At 43.6% G+C, this 14,418-nt stretch overlaps 2 protein-coding genes across 3 annotated transcripts in view; one reads left to right on the plus strand and one right to left on the minus strand.

Moving 5' to 3' along the window:
- LRRC38 (leucine rich repeat containing 38) overlaps window positions 1-14,418 on the plus strand; it is a 128,522-nt gene that overhangs the window by 66,923 nt on the left and 47,181 nt on the right. The window lies entirely within an intron of this gene.
- On the minus strand, window positions 11,294-14,418 carry CFAP107 (cilia and flagella associated protein 107). The gene is made up of 4 exons (XM_052691622.1): window positions 14,150-14,418; window positions 12,915-13,028; window positions 12,240-12,417; window positions 11,294-11,577 (listed from the first exon to the last, which is right to left on the minus strand). The coding sequence occupies exons 1-4, from the start codon at window positions 14,405-14,407 to the stop codon at window positions 11,294-11,296; spliced, it is 834 nt and encodes a 277-aa protein (XP_052547582.1). The 5' UTR covers window positions 14,408-14,418.

A 14,418-nucleotide genomic window follows, 5' to 3' on the forward strand; every position in this document is an offset into this window, starting at 1 on the left:
CCAAGCCAACTATTCTGTGATTCCATGATTTTTCTCAGTATATATATAATTTTTTGGCTGAACAGCTGGTCAGTGTCAGCTAACAGCTTTGGGAGTGATGTCTTTCAGGTGACGCTGGAAATTAGCAGGTGTCCCACTCTACAGAATGAGAGACAACAGGAACAGATTTTGGAGGGATTTCAGGTGGGCTGGAAAGAAACACAACCTTCTGACCAGTAAATATTAACTGCCATGTAAACAGGTGCATGTGTACCATATACAGTGGTTTCCTTGGCATGGGGCTGTCCCTGATTTTTAAGGGTTAATGCTCTCTTACTTACCCCCCCCTTCCTCTCTCTCTGACTGGCTCAGAGCACTGGCTTTCGTTTGAAGGGCACAGCACACTGAGTGATGTTCACATGATACCAATGACAGCAGCACGATAAGCCTATTTCTGACAGTGTGGCAAATTACTATTATGAAATCCCAGTACATTTGATTGCAGAGTGACTTTCAGAAGGGATCACAGGCAGCAAGGTTATGAACAGCTCTGTGTTTACTGCAGTAATGCTGACTTACTGGAAAATAATATCAAGAGCTCTTTAAATAAAAAAAGCTTGGGAGATTCCCAATTCATAGAACGTTTAGCTGAGTATATCCAGCCCAGCATTACGCTTCTCTAAAATGAAAGGGGAAAATATCAGCAAAAATTCTTAGGCTGCTTTAATAGGACTCATCAGCCTCCAGCTGTCCTTCCCATCTGACATTGCTTGCTTCAGATCATTGTTCTGTATCCCCAGAACTGCCTCCCTGTTTCAAAGATCGTAGGATGTCTTGGGTTGGAAAGGGCCTCATAAATCATCCACTTCCAACCCATCTAGTTCAGGGTGTCCTGCATCCATAGAGTGCCCAGGTGAAAAGGAGAACAAGATTCAGATGAAGAAATAGGGCAAAAGCTTAAGTGGGAGGAGAAATAGGCAAGGTGTGGGTTGACACAGCACATTACTGATCAGTAAAAGAAATATGTTTTCCAACTAAAAGGTCATCAAACAAACACACCTGCTGACTTATTGCAGCATCCAGGGCTGTGTTACAACAGGGAATGTGTTACAATTCTCACTGCCCCAAGCACCTTTCATTTAAAATTAGGTGTGGAATAATGCAGTCAGATGGATGAAAAAGAGCAAGCATTAATGGCTCATCTTTAGAGCAGGGTTTTATCACACCCGTGACCATCACTGGTGATGACCACATCAGTGGTCATTTCATGATGACACAGGTCTTCATTCCATTACCTAATAAATAAACACAACTATTATTTTTTTTCTAGACTTTGCTTTTAATGTTTTTCAGTTATGACAGCCCAAATAAATCCAATTGGGTTTCTTGCTTTTACCAATTGCAACACCACCAAGTTGTGATTACTGTATTCATAAGCAGTTCTCTGATCACTTGCCACAATTAGAGTTTGTGTATCGTCTGTTTCACAGCAGCACAAGTACTGGGAAGCCTCAGCATTCTTGTTAAATTTCACTTCAAGCACATCTGCCCCCTAAATAGTGAAATGTTGGTCTCTGCTACACCATAGCACTGCTCCAGAGCACTTTTTGATGCTATATTCCAGCCAGTGATGCAGCAAAGAGCTCAGCATGCATATGAATCTGATCAGGATGCCAAATAAATCCTGTCCCTGATTTGAACCTCTTATACGTCTGTGATATTGAGGGAAAGTTTTGTTTTAAGCAACCTTGTAATAAATTTGTGCTGTAGAGATAGGAGCTTTAACAGCTTCTCTGCATTTCATTCAGTGCAGCAGTGATTGCATTGGCTGTGTCTGCCTTTGCTGAGGGGAATGTTGATCCTGGGAGGTAGAATTGGATGTGGCAAATCGAAGTCTGTCTCTCCGTAATCCTGCACTGCCTCTAATTGAGGAACTCTTAAATGATGACTGAAATACACCTCATCTCTATAAGTATGGCTACAAAATAGAAAAGTTCCTAAAGTTTGGGTAGAAATCTCTGGAGTTCATAGAATCATGGAATCATCAAGGTAGGAAAATACCTCGAAGACCATCCAGTCCAACCATCACCTACCACCAATAGTTTCAAGGTTCAGTGCCCACTGAACCTCGTCCCTCAGTACTACATCTGCTCTTTCCTTAATCACCTGCAGGAATGGTGACTCCACCACCTCCCTGGGCAGCCATTGCCAATACTTTACCATGCTTTTGAGAACAAATTCTTTCTGATACCCAACCTGAATGTCCCCTGGAGGTTCATATGATTTTTAGAGCAGCTAAGGAGTGCATTTCCCCTCCAGAAGCCCCAAAATATTGATTATTTCTATTTCTTAGTGCATGCAAAAGCTAAAACAAAACATGTCAATATATCAGATATATCAGTATATATAAGAGAATGATTCTCTCTCCTACTTATCTCTGTTATCTTGGTTGAGAAAAGCATTCACATGATGTTTGTTAGGGGATGCGTTGCCAGAATAATCTTGTTTGTCTGAGAAGTGGAATGTGGCTATTCCAGTCTCCTTTGATTACTTTTCCTGGCCTAATTAGGGAATTGATCCCTTAGTTTATCCAGCAGAGACTTGCAGGGTTGTTTTTGTATTCTGCCCCTTTGCAATACGAGTATATTTAGCTGATGATGGAATATGGCTTCCAAACGTAGGTGGCCACAGCCTGTCACAGGTTCAGGCTGAGAGACCAAATGTCTGAGGTTGGATGTGCAGCATCAACAGCTGTTTCTTTGTAGAGGTTATTTTATCAAAGCACGTGTTCTTGGAATTTGTTTCCTGGGTGGCATGCTGTGCCATGGAGAGGCCAAGTGTTTAAATAACCTCTTCAAACATAGCTTGCACTTTGCTGTAAGGCCTGAAGGCAATTTTCTCTGGAGTCAGACTTGTGATGGCAATAGCTTTGGTGCAAGTGAATGGATGTGGTTATTGGGGTATTGTAGTGGCAGTGAACTCTGTGAAAGGGGAAGGCATGATGACCAGGGGATCATTTTGCAGGCCTAACAGGTATTTGGATAAATGAGACTTTGACCTCTGACCTCAGCAGGGCCAGAATTGCACCTAAAAGCTGAAATGCTTTGAAAGAACAGAATCATAGAATCATAGAAGGGCCTCCTTGAAAAGGAGCACAGTGCTCATCCAGTTCCAACCCTCTGCTGTGTGCAGGTCACCAACCAGCAGCCCAGGCTGCCCAGAGCCACATCCAGCCTGGCCTTGAATGCCTGCAGGGATGGGGCATCCACAGCCTCCTTGGGCAGCCTGTTCCAGTGCCTCACCACCCTCTGGGGGAAAAACTTCCTCCTAGTATCTAACCTATACAGCCGTATAAAAGCTGTGAGGATGATGCTATTCCTCTTTGTGGTGAGCAAACATATACCACTATTGTGACTGTAATTTTGGCTTCCTGAGATGCAGAGAAAATGTCTGATCACAGCTGCAAAATGTGCCATGAGCTGCTAAACCCACCACATGAAGCTGAGCTCTGCACCCTGTAGCTAAACTACCACAAGTACCCAAGTTTGCTACCTTAAAATCTTGCTGCCTTCCTTATACTGAACTCACATTGGTGCCTTATTGTAGACCCACTCATGAATGCTACTGCATGTTTATGTGGGTAATTAAACACGGATAGACTGGAGTCAGGATCTCCTGCTAAAATGTCTCATGTTGGTAAGTCCCAACATTAGAAGAGGAGGGTGCAGGGGGTATTCAGCATTCATGTGCCTCTTCCTCTGCAACCAGTTTAAAAGCATGGTGGTTCTATCAGCTGTCTGCCACCATAATTCTGATAATGAGAATTCTCAGTGTTGAGGCTGCCTGGCTAATCAGACACGGGGTGGTCTAATTGATAAAGAAATGAGGGGGCAAGGTAGAGATGGATGGGGGGAGGAATCTCCAGAACGCTGAAGTGCCAGGGGCTACAAGAAAGGGGGGATTTCTTGTGAGTCAGCCCAACCTAGAAACAGAATTATTTGTAATCCCAATGCTTGCACTTCTAAGAATGGACTGTTAACAGCCTGACCATATGCACAGAGCATTGGGAGCCTTTCCACTGTTTTCAGTTTACTTTGGACTACACTGCATGTGATGCATCTCGCACTGTAGAATTCCTAATTTCCCCCTGGCAGTATAGTCTGGGTCCTGCTGTGATATGCATGTTATGATGCCATTTCCAGCAGAGTTTATGGACCCGCAGTGATCAGTGCTTGTTTCACAGTGAATGTATGCTCAGATATTTCAACTTACACAGTGGCTGATATTATAGTAAATCTGCATGTCAGTGTTTATTTAACATGGGCAATTTTTGTTAGTCCTGACATAGGAATTCCATGAGAAATGTTGAAGAGGAAATGATCACTGTTGCACAGTTCTAAAGGGAAGAAAATAATTGACTATAGTGGGTCTCCTTAAAAGAGGCCTTGAAAACATCTGGAAGATGGCTGCATTTCAGTAAGTTTTGAGGAAGGAAAAATACTATTTTGGCTGGCAGAATTCTACCATTTTGATTCCTCAGTGACAATCTCTACAACAGAAGCTGTTCAGAAGCTGCTATTTCTTCCTGTCTTATGCAAAATGCACTTTTTTGTTCTAACAAATCTGAATAAAATTAGAGCACCATCAGCCAGAGCAATATTCACTTTAAAAAATAAAAAACAACTTGAAATTTTTTCTAGCTTGGCAATAAGCTGGCCCATTGCCTGGGGGGGCTTGGTGCCACTGCTCACATATTTAAAGGCCATCTCAAACCTTAGAGGCATTTCTGACATTTTCCCATTCACAGGGTTGGTATTTGGGGGCTTGAGAGTGCTTTGTCTGTGTGAAGATTTAAACTTTTAACACCTTAGAGCTGTCACCAGTTCACTGGAAGATGCTATTTTGATTTTCCTCATTAGCAGCTCTGAAAAAAAGAAGAAGAAGAAAAAATAGCACGTTTCTCATTTAGTATTAATTGGAACATAATTTTTTGCCTGTAGCAGTTTGCTGATGATGAGATTTCTGCGCCGGTGACTGAAGTGGCCGTGCAAACATCCCCTGCAAACAGAAAATAAGGCTGTCCCTGTGAAATGACCTGCTGGAGAAAAGGCTCATTAATCAGGAACAGGTACAGAGCAACAGCTCTGCCTGACACTGATCACGTAAACAGGGGCTGACAATGCTGTCTGAGCCATTAGGCACAACAGTTTGGTAGACGTTAATGTTCTGTCGGACAGAAAGTTTAGTCAAGTGGTGCAAATATGGGAACGAGGATGGAAGTGCTCATGCTGCTTCCCAGCTCTCCTACAGCGGTCACCTTGTAACAGAACCACGGAGAAAGGGCCCCATTCCTCCAAAAAGCAGGGAGCTGCACTTCTGGAGGTAACGCTGCCTTCAGGTTTTGTGTCCTGGGTGTGAAAGGTAAAAGTGGCTGCTGTAAATCACATGAATTTGTGTGACAGTGCGAACTGTTCCTGCTGTAACACCACAGGTCGTTTTAGGCTGGTTTGTGTCAGCTTTTTTGTCTTCCAGTTACTCTGTTCATGAAGGGGTGTCCTGTTCATTGCAGGGGATTGGACTAGATGGCCTTTAAAGGTCCCTTCCAACTCAAACCATTCCAAGGTCCTGTGATTCTAAGAAAGAGAGAGATGCCTTGTTGCCATGTCTACTTGCTGTGTACATCTCACAGCTCCCTGTGCAGGCTCTGCTTTCTGTGTTGTTCATAGAGGCCTGAGCCCAGTTTACCTTCTGCTCTGCTTTGACTTTGTGTCTACTGTAATAGAAATGAGGAGTAACAACGGCATCCTTTATCTCCAGGGATTGCAGAATGTTTGGAAAAACTGCATCCTCCAAACAGAAAAGCGGCACCATTTCTAGGAACACATGGAAATTTACTTGCTTAGAGAGTGGGCACTCATTTCCCTGAGACTGAAAAGGGAATCTGGGAGTGCCAGCAGTCCTTTGGTTGGCACTCAGACTTTCACAAACTGCAGTGAGCCCTGTTATCCACAGATGGCCTGAGCTCCCCTCATGGAAGTGTTAGATGAACCCAAGGCACCACGGTGTGGGCTTTGGGGAGTAGGAAAACAGAGCATGTTCTGCCACCTACTGCCTCCCTGCATGTCTACAGCCCTTACGTGCAGTGGATGGACTCTTGGTCTGCCCTAAGCTGGTTGAGCTCTCACCGACTTTATTTTCACCAGTGGGGCTGCTGTATTTCAACCTGGAGCACTTCAGAGGTGGGATCGGTTTGCTCTCGGTATTTATATGCAACAGGAGCAGAGTTTGAATTTGAAAGCTGACTCTGGTCAGCATCAGCAGCTTGCACATGGAAAGCCAGAGCTTCTGTATCGATGTCGGTATTCCAAGTTGCTTTATTTTTGTTTTCTAAAAGTAATAATTGAGATTTTCTCTGTATTGGCTGCTAGGCTGGTGTGCAGAGGAAGCTTAGGCAATGCACGGCCTCCAAGCCCATTCTCCATACGCACTTTTCTGCTTGGCATGAGTGTCCCCTACCTTGAGGAGAAGTGGGGAGGATGAGGCTGAGCCCCCACTCTGCTGAGGCACTGATCTGGAGGATGCTGGGGCTGCCACCGCAGGAGGGAGCTGTGCGAAGCCTAAGGGAGACCAGCAGCATTCTCCCAGGGATCCTTAACTATCTCTCAAGCCAACGACTGTCAAGGACAAGGGCTGCCATCAGGTCAATGTGCTCTTTAAATATAGAGCTGACTAAATTTAGTGTTAAATCTGCTGTGAAAATTTACAGCTCGTAACATTTACCTGACAGACATCCGGACTCCCTTATCCAAATATACAGTTCCTTAAATTAGACATAAAATATGCCGTGAGGCAGCAGCCTCAATTACATATTTACAGCACTGGATCAGGTAAGTATGTGTTTATGCAGCCAGTCCTACAATGAGCCAGTGCCATCAGGGAGCTCTCAGGGCCAGGGGCTGTCTCTGCATTGTGTGAGTCTGACATAAGGAAGCTGGTGTCCTCAGGGGCCATTGCAACTCAGAGAAGAAAAGCATGTGATGATAAACAGCTTCTCTTAAAAACCACTGTGCCTGGAGATTTTTTCCTCCTTAGCAAACGTTATCGCCCCAAAACAAGGAGTATTTTACTTATATATCCATTTACTTATGGGCCATTGTTGAATAGAAGTCGGGTCCTTCAGTATCCAAAGTGAATGCCCCCCATCACTGCCACTGCAAAATTATTTCCAGCACGGAATTCTCTTCACCCACGAGCTCAGCAGTTATTTTGTGGTTACTGCAGTTCTTCAATACCTCACACTGATGGGATAATTGCCTTTATGAGAAGCTCTCATGCTAACAGCCTTTTGAACTGGAACAGATTTTCAATCATAAGAAAACACCAAACAGGAAGAACAAAAGGGATGTCTTCACTGCAGGCAGCACGTAGCACAGCCCAGGTTCGTGGCATGCTGCAGCACTCAGTGTAGCTGTTCTCAAAGACAGGAGGCTCCTTAGAAATGGAGTTTGGATTAAGGAAGAGTCTTCAAAAAGGTTGTGTCACATTCTGGGGAGTTTATGGACTCTTCATCAACTCAGTGACAGGACAGAATTTCTATGAGGGAAGCCATGCTGTTTAGAAAAGAAGGACCAAATTGTTTTTAAAAGCTAGGAAATGGATTTTTCCTGAACTGGTGCCCTCCAATATGGCAGGAGGATTACCATCATTAATGTACTACAGCTGACATCTGCTGAAACCCACAGGAATAAAGCATGTCGGTGGCACAGGCTGAAGGTGGTGTCTTCTAAGATCTGATCGGTCCATGTCAGTTCAGCAAACAGCATGAAACCATGGTTCTGAAAAAGGAATTGCTAGCTACTAATGGCAAGTCAGTGTTTTTGTCACCAGTGCAAAAAGTACATGTTCAAATACATGGGCAAGCTTTGCCAGAAATGTGTGGCTGCCACCAAAGAAAGCTTTATTCTGTCCTTACAGAGCTGGGTCACTCTGAACCCCATTCCCAGGAGCTATACTTGCTTGACCAGTGCCATGGTGTGTGCAGCTCTGGAGGACAGCACTTGGCAGGCATTGTATCCTCATTAGCTAGGGCTTAAATTCAGCCCAGTGAAGCTGTTTTACCTGAAAACTGACTTTATAAGCACCTTCCAGTGAATATTTATAACATTCTGAAAGAGGCCTCCTGCCCAGCAAACCTCTTGTCAACAGCCTGTTTCTCTGCTCTGTAACCACTCTCCCTTCCCAGCTGGCATCCACAGTCCCAGTTCCTGCACAACTTGCCAACCAGCATCACTGCTCCTTGTTTGAGTCCCAACACTGGCTGAGATGCTCAGTCCAAAGAATCGAGCTTCTTGTCTCTGCAGCTCATCCAGCCTGACACTGCTCTCCTTCCAGGCAAGAAATCTGTTCACTTGAGAGACACGCGTCAATTCCAGCTACCACCTTGTCTCTGTAATGTCACAAAAGTTCACAGACGAGGCTGATTTCATGCAAGCAGGGCTGTCTAGGATGTTTTTAGAACAGGGAGTTGTTCCAAAGCACCCAGTTGTTGTGTACAGAATTGAAGAGACCACTGCATTCATGCTTTCCAGCCACAAGTGAGTGTAACTAAAGAAGCCCTGACACTAAAACAAGGTGGTGGTGGTTTTTTCTTCAAGAAAAGCCTGGATGAATGTGACACATCTGCAAAATAATTTGCATTTGAAGAAAACGTTTGGCACAGTGATGTTTCATAGTAATGCCTGATTGGGCAACTTTCTATTGTCTTGATCATTGGGTAATCCTTTGCATTTTGCAATGATTCCAGGACTCCCAAAGTGTTTGTCATACAGTAATGAATTGTGGATTACAATAACTGAGTGTCCTAGAATAAATGTTATCTATTCTACATGTTTAAGAAACGTGCTTTCTGCAATAGCTCCACTATTAAGACCAATTAAGTCTTATTATCATCTATTCTGTCTGAAATCTTGATTTGTAGAATGTTTGAGCAAAGCATCTGCTATAAAGATGAAGAATCATAGAACCACAGAATGGTTGGAGTTGGGAGGGACCCTAAAGGCCATCAGGTCCAACCTGCACTGAGCAGGGACACCCACAGCTCCATCAGAGCCCCATTCCCTGACCTTGGGTGTCTGCACCACCTCTCTGGGCAGCCTGTGCAGTGCCTCACTGCCCTCACTGCAAAAAACTTCTTCCTTCTATCCAATCTAAATCTGTCCTCTTTTAGCTTAAGTTCAGCAGGTTTGGAGGCTCGCATTGCCAGAAAGCTGGTTATCTTTGCTGTGCATTTAGCATTGCTGAAGTGAAAACAGTTAATAACTTCAACAGTTCAAAGCCAACCTTTTTCTGCCAGGTGTTGTTAATCAAAATTGACACGTCTTGTAGAGTTGTGCCTTCTTGTAGTAAGAGGCTCTCTATCAAAATGCATTTCATCCATTTAGCTGCCTAGCGTGCTATGCCTGGTTCCTCTGGGTGTCACAGTGTTTTACTTGTAAATGGCTCGGTGGTTGGAGGGATGAGAGCTGTGCCTGGGGAGCCCTGCCCAGTCAGCTTGCAGGTTTGGAATGAGTGCTTTATACACATTTCATGGGCAGCACTTGTGCGTCTCAGTAATTCCCTGTATCTCCAGCAGCTCGTTGCTTCTCACAGATCAGCTTTGGTTTTAGAAGCACTAAGATAGATAACAATCATAAATGTTTGATTTACTATGAATATTTAATACTTCTGAAGGGTTGATGAGCATATTTTTAAACAAACTGGTAGGATTGTGTGAAATGAAGAATATCTGTGTATACTTGTCTGACCTGCATTCCATATAGTGTATGGGCTTCGTGTTTTTATTAAGATACCTGGTTTGTATTTTCATTCAGATTTTAGTACATGGATAACAAACAAAAAATATACTCTTTGTGGCCCTACTGACCATAAAAGGAATCTGAATGGACTTCCTTACAGATACTAGAATTATTCTATCTTCCAATTTCCATCCCCTTCTTTATCAATTCTTTTCAAGATGTTTTTTCAAGGGAATATGTTCTTCCTAGCACAGTGCTAAGAGCTGGCTGTGGTTCACTGATTTCTTTTCACCTATTTTCAATTTCCTAAGGCTTGGAAGCCAAAGAGACCCCGCCCTACATACTGCTGTATGTAATTACCAGGGCTCTTGCTTCTCTAAAAGAACTCAGTAATGGTGCTGCTTTCTGATGCAGGCAGCTGAGGTCTGCATCCAGCTGGCAAACGTCTCCCAAAGGTTGGTGGAGAATCACTTTGCCAATAGGTGCCACTGTTGCTCCGTGTATTTGTGCCTGAATCATCAACGTCCTTCAGTTCTGAATCAGTTCAACCTTGAAAAAACAAAACTAAATCGTGGTGACTAAAAGTGCACCTCTGTGCAGAGCTAGAACTCATGGCCAGAGGTTTGTCCAGGCCATGAGAAACGAATATGCTTTATCTTGTGCCTAAAAGTGATTATAATATTGCTAACCTTCAGCAAAATAGATGAAGGAAACCATAAACATGCATGGAATTAATTACAGATATGTTTCATCAAGGCCTTTGAGTTGTTGCAGATTTATTGTTGAACCTCAGACCAGCAGCAGCTGAATCTTGATCTCCTGCAGATCATGAACATGATTTAAATGCAAAACTTCCACATAAGTGCAACAAGAACAGGGACTTCTGTCAGCACTAAGTACCAGGGTGCCCCATACAGCAATGCAAAGGCCACAACTGCTGTATCTTCTGGGTTCAGTGCTCGGTAATGTAAGGCCAGCTAATGTAGTTTACTTTGCAGCTTACCTACCATTAAGTGCCATTCAGTATGCAAAGCCAAGGGCAGCTGAGGACTGCTTGCTGACTGCGTCGGTGCAAACCTTGCTTCACCTTGTCCTTAGGTAGTCAGCCATTCCGTGTGCTTAATTTGCTCTTGGACGTTTCAGACATAAAATGAAATAATACAAGCTTCTTTTCTCCTCTTTCTTTAAAGAAATGTGTAGCAAGCTGCATGAAAATGAAATAACTGAAGTAAATACAGCTAAGGGATTTATATGCTATTAGGTGCTGCCTCACTTTGTGTTCTTTAATGCAGCTACCCACTGACTAGATGCTGACACATACGTAGAGTATTAATATCTCCTGTTAAAGGAATATTCCCAGCCATCTGCAGCTTAGAATGTAATCCAGCAACGTGTTCTAACTAGCAGCCAGCCCTCCAACCATATAACCTAATTCCCATTCCTTCCACATGGAACAGATCACTCTTACGTCCATCAGCAACAAGCTGTATTAAGTAGTGCTTAAGATCACACTAAGCTGTTTACATGGAGGCAGCTCTTGCCTTTCTGTCTCTCACTAGTTGGCTGAGGGCTTGCAGGTATCTCTGACCCCCTTCATAGTCCAGGATTCTGCTAACACGGGGAAGCTGTCCCCTCTTGGAGGAGAGGCCGTGAGGTTTAGCTGCACGTCTGAACTGGCACGGAGCAAAAGCTGACGTTGGTGGCTTTTCATAGGAAATGGTGTAGGTGCTGCTCATCACTCCAGCTTCTTTCCTGTGCCATTTTCTCTTCAGGTGCTCGAGAAGTCCGTAGTTGGTGGGTGGTTCTGAGACAAGAAGCGATGACGTGTTATAAATGGTAGAATTAAAATCTTGGCCCTGGTGTTTTTAATCTGCAGTGGGCATCAGGAGTGTTCTATTATTTTGACAACAGATTAAGGACAAAACAGCAGTCTGGTTGTTCCCAGGTGTGTCCATCTGCCCGGGGGGAATCACTGTTAGTACTTAAAGTACTGCTAGGAAAACAGTCATGATACCAATATAAGGAATCCTGATTCTCCATTGTCTCTGTGATCGGTATTAAAGAAGTTAGCAGAGATTTACGTAACTTTTACATTCAGAGACATAGTGATCTCAGAAGCATAAAACAGCTTATGTTGGAAGGGACCCTAGAGACCACCCAACTCTCCTCTGCTGATTCCCCTGCTTTAGTTTAAAGCCATTCCCCTTGTCCTACCACCATTACACCACGTAAAAAGTCACTCCCCTTCCTGCTTATAAATCCCTGAAGCACTGGAAGGCTCCTCTCAGATCCTTCTCACCTCCAAGCTGACCAAGCTCAGCTCCCACAGCATTGCTTTGTAGCAGAGGCACACTGCAAAATCCACTTTTAAAATGATTTTTATAACAGGAGGGGCTCTAAGTTGGTATGTTGACCACTATGTCCCATCTTTTTTTTTTTTTTTAAATTCATAATACCAAAAACTACCAAGAATGGGGAATTCTGATTTCTGAGGAACCCATGCAAACTTGCGTCCGTTCCAGCTGCGGAGGGGAGGCAGGAAGGGAACATAACCATGTCTGTTGTAGTTATCCTCATACTCTGACACTAAATGCCGGCTCCTCGGCTCCTCGTGGTGTGTGAAGAAGTGCTGTGCTGGCAGGCCCTGAAATGAGATGTATGTTGAACCATTTGCAACATGCACAGCATCCACAGGCTTAGCATGCTTTTGAGTCACACTGCGCTACCAGCGATAACATAAAATGCCGTGATACCTACACTACCTTTACTTGCAACTTAATGCCCAAGAATAAGGACATTCGCCTTTCAGCTATGGTAAATTTTCAGTTAAATTAAGCAACTACATCTGCATAGCATGAGGTGTGATTTGTCCACCCTGCTTCCATCCAGTAATGCCAGGGAGCTCTGGATCCTGCAAAGCAGCCCACAATGATGGACTCGTTAAGGCTGGAAAAGACCTCAAAGGTCATCTAATCCAAACCATCCGCCTACCACCAACACTGCCCACTAAACCAGAGCTGAGTGCATTCTTTTGCACGTGCATTTCTTTAAGGATATGAAATGTGACTTAAGTTGGTTATAAGTCATTGCTATTTGGTACAATAGCACACAGAACCCCACATAGGAAACTCTTTTACTTACCTCGTATTTCTTCATCATGGTTGTTCTTAGTGTTCGCTCTGGTTTGTGATCTGGGAAGTGAGTGAAGTCTGTGCTGTACACGCTGCAGCCAAGTTTCCCACAGGGTTTTATAAACTGGAGAGATGCAGAGCACTCAGGAGATAGCAAAGGCAACCTGATGATTACAGAACTTCTGTTCTTCTGCTACTTTTTATCATCTGTGCATTAAAAAGCACTTATTTGAAAGGAAATCTATGCTACGGCCATTGTAAAATTCTATTCTGATTCCTTGGTGTTAATGCAAGATACTGTAATAGCCATTGAAAAATTGCTCATGGTTTGGTGTTAAATACCATCCCCTGCTGTGTGATCTAACATCTGAAAAGCATTTTGCTCCAGGTCAGTTGAAGAAATGCAGAAAAATTGAACATCTTCTTGGGAAAACTGTTCCCCAGCTGCTCACTTTGGTTACAAAGGGCTTTTTCTTAATATTCTTTGGGTATCTGTTCCAGAGCTCTGTCACCATTACCACAAAGAGTTCTCATTACTTTCCAGTTTATTTCAACCTCATTCCTAACCTAAAGAAATACATCGTGGATTTCTTTATTTCTGCATAATGTGCTGTGATCACATCAGATTTCATAACTGTCAGAACAACAACAAAAAAAGTTATTTTATTGGAGTCAGGAGCATTTGCCCTAATAGCTCCAATTATCAAACCTAACTAGAATGTTTTAACAAGAATTAAATGCTTACTGATAAAATTTGCTCAGGTCTTAAGTAGGACGTGTAATTTGTAGAGTAGCTCTGCTAGCAAAAGTGCTGACATCCAGACTAGTAAGGATCCAAAGATACAAGCAGTAAGTACCAACTTATCGAGGTGTTAACAAAACTTCTATCGTTCTGGGCTGTGTGAAGTTGTATATTTGAATGTTATGTGGTGGTGCGTGCTGTACGTGGTAAATTGCACAGCATTCTGAAGAGGCTGCCATCAAAGAGGCCACGGTGCTTTTAATTGGCAAGTTTTATATCTGGCACATGGCAAATGTCATATCGTATTCTGCATGCCTGGGCATTGCTTTTGTCCTGGCACGTAGAGAAGAACAGCAGATTATAAAATGTATGAATCTACGAGTAAGATAATTATCCTTCTCCCCTTCGTTGCTGTCCTGAGCTGCTCACACTGCAGTGCTGTACAGCCTGCAGAGCGTGGCTTCTGACCCCCTCTGTCCTGCTCTCTTCCTTCCCAACCTTACCCTTTTTCTCTCTTCCAGCCAGTTTCCAATGAGAACTTTAGCCGAATACTTGGGCTGAACGTTCCACCAATCCTCTCCATCTTTTTTTGGTTCAGTCGTATTTCTTTGTCTCACCAGCGCTATCTTCCCTGGCTGCTCAATGACTGTCACTCCAGTAATGCGGCTTGGTGCTAAAAGCAGGGCAGAGAAGAGCTCCATTTCTTCTTCTGTCATGCTGGGAAGTGGGCTGTGTGTGGTACTGCTTTGCCTTGAGGCCATTTTTGTTTGCT

Source organism: Tympanuchus pallidicinctus, unplaced genomic scaffold, assembly GCF_026119805.1.
Source record: "Tympanuchus pallidicinctus isolate F22 unplaced genomic scaffold, pur_lepc_1.0 scaffold29, whole genome shotgun sequence".
In the NCBI taxonomy this organism is placed as follows: domain Eukaryota; kingdom Metazoa; phylum Chordata; class Aves; order Galliformes; family Phasianidae; genus Tympanuchus; species Tympanuchus pallidicinctus.

Coding starts and splice junctions, on each gene's coding strand:
- CFAP107 (XM_052691622.1), bottom strand. CDS start 14,407: ATGGCCTCAAGGCAAAGCAGTACCACACACAGCCCACTTCCCAGCATG. Junction 12,418..12,914: donor CCATGATGAAGAAATACGAG/GTAAGTAAAAGA, acceptor ATCTCATTTCAG/GGCCTGCCAGCACAGCACTT. Junction 11,578..12,239: donor ATCAGAATTCCCCATTCTTG/GTAGTTTTTGGT, acceptor TTCTTGTCTCAG/AACCACCCACCAACTACGGA.